Below are 20,979 nucleotides of genomic sequence, written 5' to 3'. Positions count from 1 at the left end.
AAGAGACAAAAATTTCTTAGGAGAATATTATATTATTAAAGGACTGAGGTAGTATTTACTTATTTAATATAGATTTAAAAAATCATTTGATGTATAAATAAGTGAATCTTATTAAAAACACAATTTAAAAAAATTCAACAAAATTCAATTAGGTACAATACAATTAACTTTCGAATCCTTGTAATACACACCAAGGGGGTAAAAATTGCTTGCATGTTTAAATTCCAAAACATAAGAAAATTTATTTTTAGTCCCTGTTGTTTTGGCTTCAGTTTCTATAATATTTATCTATATTAAAATTAGTCCTTCTATTTCCCTTTCGTCCTTCCTTTTACTCAAAGTGCTTTCTTCCCTTCCCCCCTAACACCATTGATAGAGATATAAGGATTTAGAACCTGTTTGGATTAACTTATTTTTGAACTTTATGCAAACAACTTATGCAATATAAATTAAGTTTTATGTTATTTTATAAGTTCCCACTAGTGAAAATTGTATTTTTATAAGCTATTTTATCATAAACTAAGTTGACAAACTTATAATAATACATAAAAATTTATTTATTTGCATAAGCTGTTTTACATAAGCTCAAAAATAAGTTAATCCAAACAGACCCTAATTACAATATATCACAAGAACTATAACAAAAAACAAATTTTCTATCTATCAAAGGATTAAAACAAACAATAAATTTTTAGAGACTAAAATGAAAAATTCGTATATTAAACTTGCAAAGCAGTCTCGCCTCAAGTACATGCACACTTTTTTTTTTTTTCCTTTTATAGACTTGCATAAAATCTATACTAAAGGAAGCCCCCAGGCAATTCAATGAACCAAAAAACTTATCCCCCCCGGAAGATGCAGTAACATGCGGTCAATCTCGAGGCTGGAGCACGCACACAATTGACTGCCGACAGTTTGTTTGTCATCCCCAAGTAGACTCCAAAATTGAATAACCGAAGAGCCCACATATCTAACATTGAAGTTTTCAAATCAGAGGTGATACAAGAGGTTTCCGATATTGCAAATTATTTCACTCTTAAATTATGTGGCGCAAAACCGAATAGCAATTCTACCAAGATGGTCCAATTGTAAACACTCAACTAACCTAATTGTTGGTGAGCTAAGGGACACCAAAGGAGTTTTAAGAATGAGGTCTAGGATTCTTAAAAACTAACATAATCACTAACTTACTAACATTTGTCTATCCAAAAAAACACCTAATTAAGGCATCATGTTTACAATGTGAGGGGTCTTTATCCCTTATCTTTTACAAATATGGTGTCACAAAATCAGGGGTTCCTGAGAAATAAGAGTGGCGCCAAACAAATGATGAGTGAAAAAACTGACAAGATTTGTTGTCTTTGAGTTTGGTAGAGGAGAAGTCGAGGAGGAAAAAAAGGAACTTAAGGGTTTCATGAATGTACTTTGCAAAATGGAGGGTAGGTTGTAGGAAACGGGCACCTAATGGAGGAAAGGATGGAGTTGATTGATAGTGGACAAGGATGATTGCACACTCGACAGAGGTTCAAGGTTTTAAGTTGCTGGTGGGGAGGTGAAAGACTTGGAGAGAATGATCGTCACATGGCTCTCACGTGAACAAGCCACACATGCCAACATAACATAAATCAAGAACAGAAAAAATAAGGAACATCACTAAGAAAAAAGCAAAAACTTATATACTGAAGGACTGAAAACATAATTAAGCTATTGGAAAATTGGTGTTCTTGAGAAGTAGAATGGTCATTTTAATCTGACAAATATTTACCACAATTCTATTGTAGCACACGATAACATACTTTGTTTTCAACAAGTTACCCAAAAATAATAATCAAATATAATGCAATAAAAGATATCATTAACAAACTTGCTAAGTTTCATAAGGATGTGGGCTAAATAATAAAACCTGCAGAAAAAAAGGTAGAGAAAATTGAAACTGAAGTTAGAAGATCCAACTTACAACGGCGACATTTCTAAGAGGAGAATTGGCATGTACAGTTAGAATGCAGGGGAAAAGCAAATCTAGTTTTCCAGTTCACTCCGTATCCAATCCTGTGAACACACCAAAGCTTGGACAGTAGCCGGAGTAAGTGAGCTCCAATCACGATCAAGAACTCTTCCGCTATAATTGAAGGCTAACTCTGGTGCAACCTTTGACATTGGAATTCCTAAAACATTTCGAGCCATCATGGATAAGACAGGATACCTCGGAGTGTGAACTTTCCACCAATTTAATATGTTGAAATCAACATTTCGCGGAAAAAGAGGTTCTTCCAAGTACTTTTCTAGATCTGATTTTGCACCTTCGCCTTGAGAAGTTTCATGGAGGAATTTGTCAAATCCCATCAATCTATCCCTGGACTCCTTTGCAGACCATGGCACGTTCAGCGGACCACTGCCATTACCAACTTGCCAAGCCAATCCTTGGTCATGAGAAGCTAACGGGGAACCTATAGAATGTTCGTTGTAAAGAGCCTTAACACCATCAAAGACCTCTTCGATGCGACTTGTGGACATGCTACCATAGATTTGAGGATAATAATAGTCGACCAACTTCATCTTGAATCTAGGGTCTAACATGGCAGCAACTGCCAACCCTAAGCTACACTTGTCCCAATACTCATCAAACTTGCTTCTCAACTTTAACGCCAAAGAACTGATGCACACATCTGAATTCTTGCACCATTCGATCAAATGCAACTTAACATCGCAGAGCTCGGGGAAAAATATATTTGCAGTTGGATACTTGCGACTAGTGAAAATATTTAAAACCTCAACAAAAAGCTTTAAGTAGCTGGTAACTGCAGCGAGTCTCTCCCACTCTATTTCAGATAAATATATACTATAGGCAGTGTCATTTTCTTGCAAAAGAATTAAAACATCCTTGAATTCTAAAGCAGCTTCAAGCATTGAATATGTTGAATTCCATTGCAGTGCATTATCTAGAAATAAGCACTTTTGTGTCATGATCCCAACTTCTTTAGCCATCTCATTGAACTTTGCCAATACGGGTTGTGAACTTTTAATATATCGAGTAGTTTCACGAATCTTATTGACTATTTCACTTACAGCTCCCAAAGCAAGTTGTGACATAACATTCAGAATATTGGCAACACAGCGTATATCAAATAATTGGCCATTACAATAAAGAAACCTGTTTTGCATAAGTCTATCACCAATTCTAATCGCAATGTTATCACAGGTAGAACAACTGTCCAAAATCATGGAGAACAATTTACGGTCAATATCCCAATCCATCAGACAAGACATGACAGCTTCTGAAAGCATGTCTTCAGTATGAGAAGGATCAATCCTAATGAAATTTAATATCCTCCTTCTTAACTCCCATGACTCATCTATGTAATTTGATGTCAAACACAAGTACTCAGCATCACCCGTTGCAGTCCACACATCAGCACTAAGACTGATTTTTCCAGGTAATTTATCCAACATCTCATTCATCTTTTTCCTCTCTTTCTCATAAATCTCAATACAATCAGCCTCAACCCGATTCAATGTTACAAGCTCAAACAAGGGCTGTAGGTTTTTTACAAAAGCTCTGAAACCAACATGTTCAACCATAGCCAACGGATATCCATGTAGAATAATCATACGGGCAAGGTCGAAACGACTCCGTCTTTGATCGAAGTTACTACTTCCAGTGCTGACAGTTTCATCTTTCAACTGTGCCTGCTCAAATTTGATATTCACAAGGCTGAGCGTATCATCTTTGGTTGTATCTTGATCCAAGCTGAAATTCGCAATAGCAAGAGTCCCTTCCTTTCTCTTTTCTCTTGCTGTAATGTATTGTGCTAGACCATGGTTAGACCTTCTCTGACACCTAATTAAATGATTCCTTAGATGTGATGTTCCACTCGTACTTGATCCACTCAGTTTCTTTTTACAATGCCTACAAACTGCCACACATGTGTCACCTTTTTTAATCCTATCAAAATCATTCCATACAACAGATTTCAACCTACTAGATTTAACAATCACAGCATCAGACATGTCCATCACATGAACCTGTAACAAAAGCATGCCATTAGTTTCAATGCTGCATATTTTTTGTCCAAAAGGACAACAAATAACAGGATGCATATTTTACAGTCTACTATACGTGGGTTCGCATGTGTGTTTAAAATGAAGAAACTGCAACAGGACAGTTTATTTAACAGCAGCTAATCCAAAGCCGAAGATCACATTCACACATCACTTTCTACAAGAGATTGACCACAATATAAAACCATGTCCAACATGCAATAGTTTATTGATTGGTGTTTCCACCAGAGAAAACTGAAATCGTTTTTTTTATATAAGCAATGAAGCATAGACTCCGATAAAGACACCGAACAAGACACGGACACACTACTAATGTCAAAAACATAGGACACCGATACTGATACATATGTTTACTTGTTATAATTAAATAAAATATGAACATTTTTTATAAAATATCTGAATTTAGAATCAAAACATATATGTGCATCTAAATTCAGCATTCCGAAACAAGATATGATGGTCTTTAATCTTCATTCATCCATCTACTGCCGAAAATCTATAAATGATCTAATCAAATTTAATGTATTTAACCCCCTCACATTGATGATGCTTTTACACTTTTTTTTTGGATTGACATTTTACACATCTTTAACTCTAGTAGATGTGTCCAAGGAGTGTGTTAAGGTGTGTTGAAGTAAAGAAAGAAAAAGAAAATTGAGACACTTGTATAAATTGTTGGACACGCGTCCTACAAGTGTCAGACACGCCCAATCGCAAAGTTGTCTCTATTTCATAGGATTTGACAGGCTCTAAAGTTTTGTGTGGACTGGTTGCAGACTGATGCAATCATCTCTCCAACCTAATTTGTGAGTTAGAATTTCAATTCCAAACTTTCACCACTTTGAAGCCAAGGACAAAACTGGTCCAAGGAATTCTTTGTTTAAAGGAATTCTTCTAATGTTGACACCACTATTCTAGTTAACTGACAATTTTAGTCAGCTTTGGAATAGTTTCTAATGCATCTTGGTTATTAGAGAAAGACCAGACAGACAAACTGACTAGTTACTGATTTACCAGCAGCAGAACCGGTCTAGTTTAAACAACTATGATCATATTCATGTATAGTTTAACATATATAGTGGGACTTATTTAATGAAATAGGACAGGCTCCGAATGTAATAATAAAATTAAAGAGGAATGAGAGGAAGCATGATAAAAAAGCTTACAGAAAATTTGACAATATTATATTCACAGATGTCCAAACAAACAATTCCTACAAACAACTGGTTTGAGCTAAGGGTTAAAGGAGTTGGAGGACCCGGGTTCAGACCCGTGAAAGATAAAAATTACTAACCTAACAACTAATTACTAACATTGGCGGTTTTAAAAAACAAAAAACAATATCTACGGGAGTAAAAGCTTTGAAGAGAATCAAGTCATTTCTTGGTGACAAAACCATAGGTCTATTATTATTATTATTCAGTATCTTGCCTCTAACCTTTATAGTGTATTATTATTATTCAGTACCTAAAAGCTCCCATGTAGTCAGAACTAGCCACTAAGAAATCGAAACAATAACAACAAGAAAATTATGTGTATGCAGATTGCAGTGCATACCAAACAAAAAGTCAGGAATTTCTCTTAATTTCCTAGTAATAGAATGTAGCAACTATGTCTTAATGGAATTTGATTCATCTAACTATAAAAAAAGTCCACTATAATTTATATACACAGTAATTAGGGGTGATCGTATCCGAACCAATCCAAAAGTAAAACCGCAAACCGAACCAATCCAAACCGAAACCGCAAAAAACCGCATTTAGTTTTAACCGTGCGGATCATTTTTCTTCCAAACCGCACGGTTTGGTTTGGTTTGCGGTTTTCTTTTCAGAAAACCGAACCAAACCAAACCAAACCGCAATACTTAACTTAGCTCTATCAACTATTAGCAATCAACCCACATTGAGTCCATAAAACGATGGGCTGTAAAAACATATCATTTCACGTGATCGAGAATTATATTGTTCGCATTAAAAGTAAGTTATTATGTATATGTAAATTATGTATATGCATATTGTATCATGTAAACAATAAAATAAATTAAAATTTCATGTTTATTTTGTAACAAAGTTGAAAATATTGTCATAATTTTTATATCGTAATAAACCGCACAAACCAAACCAACCCTAACCGCATTGGTTTGGTTTGGTTTGGTTTGGTTTGGTTTGGATGACTTTTTAAAAATCAACCGAATCAAACCAAACCGCATGCATTTTTATCTCGCGGTTAGGATGACTTTTATGCTCAAAACCGAACCAAACCGCACCGCGAACACCCGTAACACTAATAGCAAAATCGAAACAGTATAGAAGTGACAGCTTCCTGAGACAACAAAAGGATTTATTTCTTCTAGTCTAGTAGTGAATTCCGAAATCACCCAGGACACTGCAGGCTCATCCAGGTAAAAAATAAAATGCCTAAACAGCAGAGAAACTTGTGGTACCTTGAATTTTTTGAAACGCATTATAAACACCTAACCCAACAATTATCATGCAACCCAATTATAACCCAACAGTTATCTATGAATCAATGGCGATGGAAGTGCTTATTGGGCGACAATGATTCTTTTTCATAAAATTAAGTTGCCACATAGTAAAGGCAAATATAATTCGGAAAGAACTAACTACTCGTGAAAACCTAAAGATTAAATTCTGGAAGTAAATCAAATCTCTTTATGTTACTCAAAGTCCTTCAACTATATATAATATGTTCCACGTTGGGGGGAAACAAGTTGCAGAAGAACACAATATCAAAAGAACATTATGAGTAAGTTTATACTCATTGTCTAACTGCAAAGGAACACATAAATCATCCATGTTCAAAAACAAGCTCCAGGTAAACTTCTTTGTTCTCAAAGTTTAAAAATAACTCTAGCAACAATATACAAAAATGTTTCAAACATGCATTATCAAACCAAACACGACAGTGCCACTGATACGTCAACACCAATAATAATTTGAGGATATGATATAATTGAATGTAATCACACTGATACCTATCAAACACACCTTCAATCAGAAGTGTCGGTGCTATAGAGATATGCATAAACTAGACTTGAAAAATATATATTTATTAAAAAAATTAAAACCTAAAGACTTAAAATATCTTCACTATTCAGTAATTAAAACTAGACTAGTAACCCACATTAATTCATCACAAAAATCCCACCACTAACCCAAGGTCTCATTCATTCATGTTATAAAACCAAACACAACCCCACACGGACACTGCTCAAACTAGGCATGTTTAAGTGTCCGACACACATCACAACACGACACCGACACATGTGATTACATTGAATTATGTCATTTTCTTAAATTACTATCGGTGTTACCATTCAATTCCATTACCAAAAGAAACTAACACAGTGAACTTCAAACAACATTATTCACAAATCCCAAAAAGAAATTACAAAAAAAAAAAGTATGATTTTGACGCAGGTTTGAAAGACCCAATAAGAAATTGAAACTGCAGACACATGAATTGCGTTTAAAAATATTCAAAATTATAAAATGGAATTTAATTTCCTAGCGAAAAACAAAAATTACAAAACGATTTGGAAAGCAGAGAATAAAAGGAAAGAAACATCGTACCGTGTAGCACGAATTGCTCGGTTTCGGCGATGCGAGTACGAAAAGGGAAAAAACAACTAATAGGTTTTCGCGAAAACCCTAATTTGATGGGATATGAAGGAAGAGGAAGAAAGAAGAAGAAAATCAAAGAGCAATCTTAGGCACAGTGCTCCAAATCTTCTCCTTTGATTGAAATGTTAAAACGCACCGTTTTAGTTAGGTTCGAGTATAATAGTTTTTTTTTTATTTTCCAAATATCACTTGGAAAAATCCGAATTTAAATCTTGAAAACAAATATTTGTCATACTTTATTTCGGGACTGAATTTTAAATTATCGAAAGTTCCTTCTCTCAAGAACCACAAGATTAATACTTAATACCAATAAATAAATAACCAAGACATTGTTATAAATATATAGCAAATTTTAATTGTAATTTCTATAAATAAAATTAAATATTTTTTGTTTTCTAAAATTTTTAGTTTCCTTTATTGTCTTTAATGACCAAATTTTCAAGTTAATGTGAAGGTTATGACATTTTTATATTTAAGACATTTCATATTTTTTTTATCTATTATGTCAAATTTTTCTATTTGTCCATAAAACATTGTTAAGGACATGTCAAAGTTGTCCATTAGGGACAATAAAATAAAATAAATTTTCGGAAGGACGGAAATATTTCGTTTTAAAATTTGTTATATTTAATTTTTATGAAAGAAAATGTATTCAACTCTTTACTATACTCTCATCGATCCTTTTTATAAGGAAGATTTTGAAAAAAATAATTGGTCTTTTTTAATATGAAATACTCTTTAAATTTATTTTTTATTAAATGCACAATTTTATTTGTACTCTTGTTAAGTAAAATCAAAGGGAGTATTTGTCTATAATTTAGGCACCGTTTGACATAACTTTTTTCCTCTGCTTTTATCTTATAACTTATAAGTAAGAAGTTAGGTCTTTGGTTCAAAAAAAAAAGTAAGAAGTTAGGTCAAACAACAACTTTTAGAAACTCTATTAAGAAAAAGAAAAAAAAAACCAGCTTCTATATTTTTTTAAAAATTATAATATATTATTAAACATATCTTTTAACCTTATAATAATAATAATGATAAAATAAAAACCTTTAACCTTTTTTTTTTAAAAAAAAGTAACATTTACCAAACAACTTTCATTTTAGTTTTAAAGCTATCATTTCTAGCTTTATGATTAGGGGGCTGCTAACTTAGACCCAGTTGGGTCTAAGTTAGCAAGGTTCACCTTTTCAGTTGGACAAAAATACCCATTTTTTTAATTTTTGAAAGAATAGAGCAACAGGGGCATTTCTGTAATTTACCCAACAGTACACGCGCCTCCACCTTCTTTTCCCACCCCCCAGGACACGTGGCAGCGTGTGATTGCACAAAATCCAAGCGCGTGCATCACACGCGCCGACAGACGCGCGTGGCTGCAGCCCACACGCGGAGAGAGAAACTTTTTAAAAAAGAAAGGCCACGTGTCAGCATATGATTGGCTGCGTTAATTTTTTTTTCATTTAATACTTTAAACTCAATTATTTCATTGTAAATTAATTTTTTATTTTTTTATTTTTATACCAAAATTCATATTTTTTTTTGTCTACAAATAGAGACTTGGTTAGTTTGATTTGGACACAGAAAAAAAAACCCAATTTTTCACTACCTAAATCTCATTTTTCACTACCTTACATCAACTCACTTAAACCATTCTATTAGGAAAATGGTTTCAGAGTACAAATCTCTGAAACCATTCTACATGCTAAATGGTTTCAGAAGCAAATAACTAATAATCAACTTACCGAAACCATTCTACCAGCAAAATGGTTTCAGATTACAACTCTCTGAAACCATTGTACCAGATAAATGGTTTCAGAAGCAAAAACAATTAATAAATTACTCACTGAAACTATTCTACCAGTAAAATGGTTTCAGAATACAACTATGTGCAATCATTCTACAAGCTAAATGGTTTCAGAAGCAAATGACTAATAATCAACTTACTGAAACCATTCTACCAGCAAAATGGTTTCAGATTACAACTCTCTGAAACCATTGTACCAGATAAATGGTTTCAGAAGCAAACACAATTAATAAATTACTCACTGAAACCATTCTACCAGTAAAATGGTTTAAGAATACAACTATGTGCAACCATTCTACAAGCTAAATGGTTTCAGAAGCAAATGACTAATAATCAACTTACTGAAACCATTCTACCAGCAAAATGGTTTCAGATTACAACTCTCTGAAACCATTGTACCAGATAAATGGTTTCAGAAGCAAACACAATTAATAAAATTACTCATTGAAACCATTCTACCAGTAAAATGGTTTCAGAATACAACTATGTGCAACCATTCTACCAGTAAAATGGTTTCAGAAGCAAACATTAGTTTTTAATTACCGTTTTATCTCATTTAATTAACTAAAAATAGTTTCAGGTCTCCAAAAATTTCATAAAATACACCAAAAGTTCCAGAATATTATCTACTATTTTCCTGGTATAATGGTTTCAGTGAGTTGGTTGAGTGGTGCGTGTTAAATTACAACACACAAGTAACGTATTTAGTAGACAAAAAATGAGATTAAGGTAGTGAAAAATTGCGTTTTTTTTTCGGTGTCCAAATCAAACGAACCAAGTCTCTATTTGTAGACAAAAAAAAATTATGAATTTTGGTATAAAAATAAAAAAATAAAAAATTAATTTACAACGAAATAATTGAGTTCAAAGTATTAAATGAACAAAAATCACGCCCAGCCAACCATTGTGTGACACGTGTCCTACTTTTACAAAGCAAATTTTTCTCTCTCCAGGTTGTAATCCAGTGTGGCGCAGGCGCTGGAATCTGATGGATCAGGATGATCTGGGCTGTCTGATTGATCAGACAGTCTTGATGAGATCAGATCTTGGCTGTCTGATGGAAATCAACGGTCTGTAACCATGGTCCTTCGGTACGCGCGCGACACTGGATCCGCGTCTATTAATGGGTATTTTGGGAAAAGAATGTGGGGGCGCGTGTATATGGTTGGTAAAATTACAGAAATGCCCAATAGCTCTATTCTTTCAAAAAATAAAAGAATGGGTATTTTGGTCCAATTGAAAAGGTGCACCTTGCTAACTTAGACCTAACTAGGGTCTAAGTTAGAAAACCCCTTATGATTAAAATAGCTTCTACACCTAAAAAAAGTTGGGTCAAACGATCCCTTAGAATTATTAATGAGAAAAATTAGCTTCATTGATCTGTGTGATTTTTTAAAAATGTTCTTTGTAAAAAAGATCGAAGGGAGTATTTTGTTTGGTGTTAACTCGTCGTTTCTCGGAGTAAAGGATCTAGAAAAAGAATACTCTTTAGACCCCTTTGTGTTATATCGATTGATAGGTTCTGAAATTTATGGTTCGATTAAAATAAATTTTAATACCATTTGTAACTTATATAATTTAAAAATTCAAAATTCTACTAAAATTACAATTTTTAAAAGTAAAAGAATTATTAAAAAATTTAAGATAGGGATATTAATTTAAGTTTTATAACAAATTAAATATATATTTTTTTAATGGTAGTTTCATTATTTACGTGTATATATATATATATATATATATATATTTTGATTTTTAGAAAAAAATAATTATTTTACAAGGATAATTTTATCATTTTAATATGATATATATCTTCTTTTTTTTGGACAAGTAGTTCAGTGACTAGAAAATTCACTCTTGAGATGGATAAGTGAGATGACTGGAGTTTGAACCACAGCTCCCTGCATATATAATGCAATGTCACTGCCAACTGAGCTAAGATCAAGGGACCAGGATCGGCCCAACATAATTATTTTTGAAGCAAGGGGTCAGCTCAACATAATGTGAGGCCTAAAACTAACATTAAAATGAGGCCTAAGAGGTATGTAAAAAAAAAAAAACATGATATAATTTTGTTTTCTTTTTATATTCGAAGCAATTTCGGTCACAAATAATGGACACCTTTCACGTTATGGAAGAATATCGGATTCTTCTAGATTCAATTGTTTTTGGTAAGATAACTTTTTTATTGGTTTGAATTTTCAAATCCAATTTATAGATATTCTAAATATGATTCATTTTTCGTCAAAACAAAAAAGAAATATCATTCATTTAATCTTTGACCAGCGACTTTGATTTCTCGATTATGACATTTTTTATTATATAAAAAGGGAATTGTTAGGCAAATGCTAAATAGTGCCCCAGTGACACTAGTTAAGAATTCAAATATAGAAAGTTTGTCTTGAGTATTGTGTAGTCAACACATGAAAAGTTTAAATTTTGATTTTTTTTAATGTATAACTTCTTTTTTATTTCCTCTTTTAATTTCTTAACTAGTGTCCTGGGGCCACTAGTTAGCAAGACCCTTTATATTATACTATCTCTCTTCTTTTTCACGTAGCAAATTTCTAGGACCCGAGTATCTCACATTCGAGACAAATATTATAAATTTCATGTGGCATTGTTTGTCTCTTCATCATCTATGACAAATAAGCACCCTTTCTCTCACCATATCCCCAAAGAAAATGGTCCCTCAAAGACATTTTTGATTTTAGATTGGTCCCTTAAAGAAAAAAGTCTGAATAGGTCCCTTAAAAAAAAGTCCGAATAAATCCCATAAAGACATCTCTGTTAATCAGTTTGGTCCCAAAAAAAGGTCTGAATAGGACCAAAGTGATTAACGGATATGTCTTTAAGGACCTATTCAGACATTTTTTTTCTTTAAGGGATCTATTTAGACATTTTTTCTTTAAGGGACCAATATAAAACAAAAAATATCTTTAAGAGACCATTTTACTAATTAAGCCTATATTCCATATAAAATGTAAGAATTGCATGAGTTGAACAAATGGTGTGTGTCACTAGAAAGGAGAGAAATATGTTAAACATGAGACGTAGTATGTGTCTATGTTCGAGAATTTATGAAGTAATTTGAGAATGGATAAAATATGTTTGGGAAAATGTTAAACAGTGTTCCGGGCACTGATTAAGGATATAAATATGAAAATTTTATCTCGTAAATTGTGCATTCAATGATTTAACGATGTACAAAGTTATATGAACTTTTTCATTTGTTTTCTTTTTTAGAATGTTTAATTAGTCCTCCCAGAAGCACCGGTTAGCATGACCCGTATGTTTTATGTTGTTAGGTCATATTCTTAAAAATAATTTTGGAGTTTAGTTGATAAAACCGTAAAGAATCACATTGAATGAATACAAAGAAATTTTCTTAACTTCTATATAATTGATTAACTAACAAGTTGAAGTACATTGTGAAAAATACAACGCTTACTTCCTCCAACCGGCCTTAATTATAATCAAATGTCATTTTTTGGATACATTGAATAACTAATGTATTTAGTCTAAAAAGTGGACAAGATACATTAGTTATTTAATGTATCTAAAAAGTAACATTTGTTTATAATTAAGGCCGGAGGGAGTACTCTTTTTAGGTGAATGTTTAAGACTAGACTTTTTTAGTTACTATCCACGGAAAAGTCCATGTTAATTTCTACCACGAGATGCAATCTACCTTATAAGCTATATTTCTTCAGAAGCCTTCACATACAAAGTAATGTTCCGTTTGGTTGAGCGGAAAGAAAGAGGAAAGAAAGAAAATTACAAATTCCAATGGATGAACTTTGACAAAAGTTAGTCCACATTCATCCATTAAAATCCGTAATTTTTTCCTTTTCCTCTTTCTTTCCGCTAAACCAAACGGAATGTAAAGGTTCCTTCAACCACTCATATAAAAGACAAATATTTCGGTTCTCTTTACTCAAAATCCACCGCCACGACACCACGCCACTTTAATCTCATCTAAAAGTTCATTAGGATCACCATTGCGCTCCTAAAAGTTTCTTGATCCGTCTTCAGCATTGGTACCATAACACCTAATTCTAAATTACCAACAAACCTTTCCTCAACTTTGACCCGAAACCGGTACCATACAAGTAATTTATCATTGTAAATAAATGCCAAGGTAAAATGAGCCCCACTTACATTATTGAGAATAACTATAGAAAATTAACTCATCAAACTCAAGTGGCTAATGAATTTTTATTAAGAATTTAAGATGAATCATTAAAAAAAAATCTAAGTTTGATTTATGGTAGGAACAAATTTTAACCAAATTTTATTTACTTCATGTTCAAATTCTAAATTATCATAACTCATTTCTTTTGGAATCCAAATGCTTGATAAAAACAATAACCGATCGAAGAAAGTGTTTACCTAATTAACTTAATAAAAAAAAACTAATGTGTTTACCTCAATTATTTATAGAAAATCCGAGTGGTTTGGTGGGAAGGTGAGGTTCACATGGACAATTAATTATTAAGGCGCCAATTAATCAATACTGTATTATTTAATATATGAGGAAAAGACAATGTTATTACTATATACAGTAATTCCTCCGACTTTATTTATAAGCAAAAGTTGCATTTTAGATTTATTGAAAAATCAATGTATCTAGCTTAAATATAGGCTAGATACATTGATTTTTCAATGAATCTAAAAGACAAATATTCCGATTTTTTTACTCAAAATCCACTGCCACGACACCACACCACTTTAGTCGTCTCATCTAAAAGTTCGTTAGGATCACCATTGCGCTCCTAAAAGTTCCTTGATCGCGTCTTCAACATTGGTACCATAACACCTAATTCCAAATTACCAACAAACCTTTCCTCAATTTTGACCTGAAACCGTACCATACAAGTAATTTATCATTGTAAATAAATGCGTAGGTAAAATGAGCCCCACTTACATTATTGAGAATAACTATAGAAAATTAACACATTAAACTCAAGTGACTAATGAATTTTTATTAAGAATTTAAGACAAATAATTGAGAAAAAATCTAAATTTGATTTATGGTAGGAACAAATTTTAACCAAATTTTATTTACTTCGCATTCAAATTCTAAATTATTAGAACTCACTTCTTTTAGAATCAAATCAAATCAAATGCTTAATAAAAACAATAACCGAAGAAAGTGAGTTCAGATCCACTCCATTGCCGTATCCTCCATTTCCCTCCAGTCCATTGTTAGATTTGTGACATGTGGCAAAAACAAATCTAAAGGCTGAAATTAAAGAAGGCGTTTCTTCTTTCTCTTTGATACGCATCATTTTCTTCTTTGTGCATCAAAATTCATCACTCCGCCTCCGCCGCCCCTTCTCTCACCGTCTCTGTTCTCCGTCCATTACTTTGATCAAAGCGGCAAAGCTCTTCCCTAACATCTTCTCCCTTCGTAAAGCAGAAGAACCACAGTTCCACAACGTCACTTACACAATCCAATTTGCAAAAGAAAAACTGCTAGATATCACCGTCATCTTGTTCTCGGTGGTGCAAAATTTCGTCTCTTTTCATCTCTCGCCGTCGTCTCCAACACACCTTCTCTTTGTCGCCTCGTTCTCGGAGATCCAAAATGTCATCACAAATGGAACAGATCTTCGCCGTGCTCTTCAACCCCGGCAGTGGCGGCGAATAATTTTCTAAACTGTGTCAGCATCGCTGTTGTAACTCATTATCTTAATTGACAATTACTCCCTAAATTGAAAAACGGAAGCTGTAGTGGACTTGAGAAGCTAATTTAATAATGAAATCAAAACAGTGATGCAGCGGCGGCGGTAACAGGTAATAGAATGTGTTTCGCGGCGGCGGTAGTGAAACATAATTGATACACGTGGCAGTGAAGGCAAATAGACAGAGATATGGTGTAGAAACCATGTTGTTGTTAGTTCACACAAGTGTTTCTATGTGATTTTTAATCACAGCCGTTAAAATTCTTAATTGCCACCTGTCCTTGATCAGTAGAAAAACTGGAGGGAAATGGAGGATAGGCAATGGAGTGGATCTGAACTCGAAGAAAGTGTTTACCTAATTAACTTAATAAAAAAAACTAATGTGTTTACCTCAATTATTTATAGAAAATTCGAGTGGTTTGGTGGGAAGGTGGCTGACATGGGCAATTAAACTACTGTATTATTTAATATATGAGGAAAAGATAACGTTATTACTATATTTTTTTGTTACGATGATATTCGTACGATGTTTTCACTGCTGTTAATAATGACTAATCTTTATTGGAGAACTTGTGGGGCACATAAGATGTGGGTTCTCTCATTCCAATCAAATTTTCTCGGTATGCATGAGTTAAAAATCAAACTGATGACCACATGCTTAACGAGACCAATACTCTTACTTACCATTTCAACCAATTTATTGTTATTAACGTTATATATTATGAAAAATCATCACTTGAAAGTTGAAACCCATGTATCTGGATCTCTCTCCTTCTCTCTCAAGTCATTTCCAACATCAAACTAGAAAACCATTAGTCAAACACATAAGCAACTAACTAAACCAACCATGTCTGATGAATCTGTTCATGTTGCTATGTTTCCAAGTGCTGGAATGGGTCATCTTACACCATTCCTAAGACTAGCCACTTTATTTCTCAACAACAATTGCAAACTCACTCTCATCATTCCATTTCCCACTGTCACTCATGCAGAATCACAACTTCTCTCTCACTTCCATTCTTCTTTCCCTCAAATCAATCTCATCCCATTTCATCTTCCACCACCACCTTCTCCTCCTATCTCTGGTGACCCTATGTTCATCCGTGTCAAAACTCTCCGCGAATCAACACATCTTCTTCCTCCTTTAATCACTTCACTTTCACCACCTCTATCTATTTTCATCTCTGATATCTTCCTTGTTACCCCTCTTCTTTCAATCACTCAAAAACTCTCTATTCCTAACTACACCTTGTTCACTTCTTCGGCTTCCATGTTCTCGTTCGTCTCTAACTTTCCTACTCTTGCTCATTCTAAATTTGATCTTTCTGATGAGATTCATATTACTGGTATTCCATTTTCACCTTTACCATATTCATCTATGCCACCAATTCTTTTCCAACCTACCTTGTTTAGAGACTTTATAATGGAAGATAGTCCTAATCTCACAAAACTAGATGGTTTTTTTCTTAACACATTTGAAGCACTTGAATCTCATTCACTAAAAGCTTTTAGTGATGGAAAAGTTGTCAAAGATATGCCTCCTCTTTATCCTGTTGGTCCTTTTCTACCTTTGGAGGTGGAAGGAGAAGCATCATCACCAGTCACCACCTTTGATTAGTTGGCTTAATGATCAAGCTATTGGATCTGTGGTTTATGTTTGTTTTGGAAGTAGAACTGCATTAAGAAGAGATCAAATGAGAGAGATTGGATTTGGGTTGTTAAGAAGTGGATATAATTTTTTGTGGGTTGTTAAGGATAAGATTGTTGACAAAGAAGATGAAGAAATTGGGTTAGAAGAAGTATTAGGTGTTGAGTTAGTTGAGAGAATGAAGGAAAAGGGTTTGGTGATTAAGGAATGGGTGGATCAAACTAATATTCTTAGTCACAAAAGTGTTGGTGGGTTTGTGAGTCATTGTGGATGGAACTCAATTATGGAAGCAGCTTTGAATGGTGTGCCAATTTTGGGTTGGCCTCAACATAGTGATCAGAAGATAAATGCAGGGTTGGTGGAGTTTAGTGGGTGGGGGGTTTGGAACAAAAGTTGGGGTTGGGGTGGGGAATGTGTAGTGAAAGGGGAAGAAATTGGAGATGCTATAAAAGAGATTATGGATAATGAATTATTGAAAGTTAAAGCAATGGAGATTAAAGAGGGAGCAAGGAAAGCTATAAGTGTTGGTGGAGATTGTGAGGTTACTATTAAGAAGCTAATTCAAAAGTTGAAAAATAATTAATGTTAACAATGTTTGAAGTGTTTTATATTTTGCCATTGTGGTATGTGTACTATAGTTCATCATGCTTGTTCTATGTAATCCATCTTTGCTGTTAAAGAAATAAAAGTTCATCCTGCTTGTAAGTTGAAGTCATTTTTATTTTATTTTGGTCTCTTAAAAAAATTTGTTTCAATCAATCCATTAATGATTAATCATCCTTCTTTGATACCTTAAAAGATATCTCTGATTGTCAATAAATAAGAATTCCAACAAGACCAATGACAAATCCTTAAAACCATCAATATGAAAAGAACTAAATCAACTGACCAGACTTTAAAACCTGAAAAGTTGAAAATCAACTGACAGTGATATGGGGAGTGAAAGGAGGATGACGAGGACGAGGACGAGGAAGAGGATCATCCATCTTCATTCCATAGGCAAACATTTCAATTGAGTGACAGTAACTGCTATGGCTTACAGTCAATAGTTCTTCACCTGGCTGACAATCTCACCGGTGAAGTTATAGCTCTCTAACAAGCAATGAGGAAAGAGGTTGCCCGGTTCAACGGATTGAAGGCAGTAGGTGTGTTATAGTTACAAATCACCACATTATACATTTAAAAATATCAATTCACCACCACAAATAAATTAAGAATATATAAGTTGATCCCCAAAAAATTTAACAAAGTCATGTAATACATAAGTCATTGCAGTTGTCTAATTTCTTCAACATTACATAATAAGTCTAACAGTTTGACTAAAACATATTAAGCTACATCCAAAATAATTCTTCAACATTACATAATAAGTCTAAGAGTTTGACTAAAACACATTAAGCTACTTCCAAAATAAACAAGTCTTAAAACATATAACTGATAAAAAATACAACAATTTTGCAGCCTACAAAGGACTCTGATATTGTCCTTCAATGATCTCCACTTCCTCTAAATGCATCCTACAGAAAATATAACAATCACTTTATTATCATTAATCACTATAATTTATGTAGTCAAGTAATAATTAGACTCTCTATCAAGATAATAATAAAACCAGAAATTAGCATACACATGAGGCATATAAAACAAATTTTAGAAGAAATAAACTAATATTCCTAAAATTACAAAACATGATCAATTATCACTATCAAAATAATAACATCACATTCACTATCAGAAAAAATCTGAAGACGAAGAGGGTTGCCAACGGAAATGGACTTGATGCAGTTACTGCGTCAATGCAGTAACTGTTTCTGACCATCGTCCCGTGAGCTTAGCTCAGTTGACACACGAACATTGCGCATTATATATGCAGGGGACCGGGGTTCGAACCATGGTCATCCCTCCCACTTATACACCTTAAGGTGGAATTTCAAATCATTAGGCTACTTAACAAAAAAAAAAAAGTTTCTGACAGTCCGATCAGAAATGATACTTAGCAGAACATTAAGAAATTTAGCAGAAGAATATTAATGAGTACCAAAGTTTAAATATTCATTATGAAAAGATAACTATATACTAACAACTAACCAGTATTACTTACTTCAGGTATTCTTGGACAAAAAAATCAAGTCAAGATAAATTTTTATCATCCTTCTCTGAATTCTGCAAAAAGTGAATAATTTTTGTAAGTATAATTGTCAAAAGAAATTTAAGAATTCCATTAAAAAAATTTAAATAAGAAAATATATATATAATTCTCACCAAATCTTTATATGTTTTCGTCACACGGCTTGAATTCTCTTGTTCTACATTTGGTAACTTATTTGGCTTTGTAAGATCGATGAATTCAGTTGCCGATCTCTTCCTGGAACTTGAGAGTTGATGATTGTCTTTGGTAGTTGCCTTAACTGTGCATCTATTTATGGGAGAGGGTTGATTGGTAACTCGAACATGTGCAGGTTGAACAACCGGCGCTGGTGGACACCATGATGATGGCGGCGGTGGTGGTAACTGAGACAATTCAAAGGCTGAACTTATACCATTGTTCAATGTAGGAGCAGCGAAGAGTCCCTGAGGAATGGTTCTTGATCTAAACGGGTCTGAAATGATTGAACTTCCAGTTCTACCAACACTTCCAATGCTTCGATTTTGATGAAGATTACCCTGCTGGAACTTGTGTGATTTCATCGATATGCCGCTGGTTGGCAATGGCTTACTCCTCTCTAGTTTAACAGGTTGGTACAAATTATCAGGGGATATTTGCAATTTCGAACCAGAGTGTGGTTTGTGTTTAACAGCATCTTTACCCTTCAAAGTACTCATTCTTGGTTGGCTATAGCATGGTGAAATAAGACTAGAACTTTCTTTCGGAAGAATCTTGTCTTCTTTATTCTGTTGAATAGAAGAATCTCTTATAAGTTTCAATTCTGAATCAATCCGATTGAATAACTCTTGTGTTGCCTGATTTTGCAGTGTATTGGAAGCAACATTTCTCTCGCCAATGCTTAAATTTTCTCGGCTAGAATGATGAGGAGAATAACCCACAGGTAAACCACTAAAAGAACCTCTTAATTTACTCGATTTATCGGGCTGGTTCATCTCAACCTTTCCACTTGAACTGAATTTGATTAGCTTTCCATTAGAATCCAGTGACAAACCATTGAAGTTCATCTGCTTTTCTGGCACGAAGCTCGATTTATCCATATATGTCCTTGAACTAGCATTCGGGTTCACAGCCGCAGACTGAAAAGACTCAGCATTTGACGAAAACTGCACTTTAGGCGTGTCGCCTTTATCAAACTGAACTAAATTATCATCACAAAACGACACCTTGGATAATGATTTCGACTTCTTTACTAAAGGCATTGATTTCTCTTGATTAGCACATGACTTCAAGAATTTTTGTACAGCTACTTGTTCTGAACCATTAGAATGCTGTTTCATTTGAAGTTTAACACAAAGCTCTTTTCTTTTCAGATTCTCAGTTCCTTCATCATTTCCAGAAAACTTAACCTTTTCAACCGAAGAAACCAACACATTTGAAGATGCCTCAGTTTTAACTTTCCCTTGCTTTCCCACAGAGTCACAGTTTTTTTCTTTTCCTCTCTTTTCTTGTGCAGAAGCATCAGAATCACCAAGTGTATCTTTCAACTTTTTGGATTCATTGCTCACTGGATTTGGCAACTTGAGCTTAGCAGCATCTCCCTGAAACATGTAAAGTGAATCAACTAACTCGAATAACTACTAACTGAAAATAACTACCGCGTTCCCGATAACACACTTCAACATGTAAACGGTAAAAAAAGCCTTAATAGCGGCTACTATGTTTTATATATATACATCAAGACCAATATTTTAAAAACCGGACTGGTCATCGAACCAGTGAGGGTACTGGATCACTGATTTTTTGGTCGAACCACTGGGTCACTGTTCGAACCGTATGACTAAACCGGATAAAACAATGAAAGTAATGCAGTTATTAGTTTGTAAACACACAAATTATGAGTTTGTAGTCAACCGTGTGCTTAAAGGATTTAGGCAGGGTTTGGATTTGAGTTTTAAACATCTTAGAGAATTTGAAAATAAGAGATGTGTACCCTGAAAATGATTTCTTTTAATTAACAAAATGCTTTTAGTGTT

General features: G+C 33.7%; 2 protein-coding genes across 2 annotated transcripts; one reads left to right on the top strand and one right to left on the bottom strand.

The window, feature by feature from the left end:
* Positions 1–1,811: 1,811 nt before the first annotated feature.
* LOC123917203 (zinc finger BED domain-containing protein RICESLEEPER 2-like) lies at positions 1,812–7,910 on the bottom strand. The gene is made up of 2 exons (XM_045968869.1): positions 7,653–7,910; positions 1,812–4,023 (listed from the first exon to the last, which is right to left on the bottom strand). Exon 2 carries the CDS (start codon positions 4,012–4,014, stop codon positions 2,020–2,022), a length of 1,995 nt encoding a protein of 664 aa, XP_045824825.1. The 5' UTR covers positions 4,015–4,023; positions 7,653–7,910; the 3' UTR covers positions 1,812–2,019.
* An 8,039-nt stretch (positions 7,911–15,949) lies between these two features.
* LOC123917202 (UDP-glycosyltransferase 708D1-like) lies at positions 15,950–17,554 on the top strand. Its single transcript, XM_045968868.1, is given in 2 exon segments — positions 15,950–16,787; positions 16,789–17,554. Coding segments are annotated over 2 exon segments (1,383 nt in total). The 5' UTR covers positions 15,950–16,038; the 3' UTR covers positions 17,423–17,554.
* Positions 17,555–20,979: the final 3,425 nt, after the last annotated feature.

The sequence above is a fragment of the Trifolium pratense genome, linkage group LG3 (genome assembly GCF_020283565.1).
Source record: "Trifolium pratense cultivar HEN17-A07 linkage group LG3, ARS_RC_1.1, whole genome shotgun sequence".
NCBI classification, from domain to species: Eukaryota; Viridiplantae; Streptophyta; class Magnoliopsida; order Fabales; family Fabaceae; genus Trifolium; species Trifolium pratense.
The sequence above is the reverse complement of the archived record's forward strand: the minus strand, read 5'-3'. Positions and strand labels throughout refer to the sequence as shown.

Excerpts from the sequence above, each read along its gene's own strand:
- LOC123917203 (XM_045968869.1), bottom strand. The coding sequence starts at position 4,014 with ATGGACATGTCTGATGCTGTGATTGTTAAATCTAGTAGGTTGAAATCT.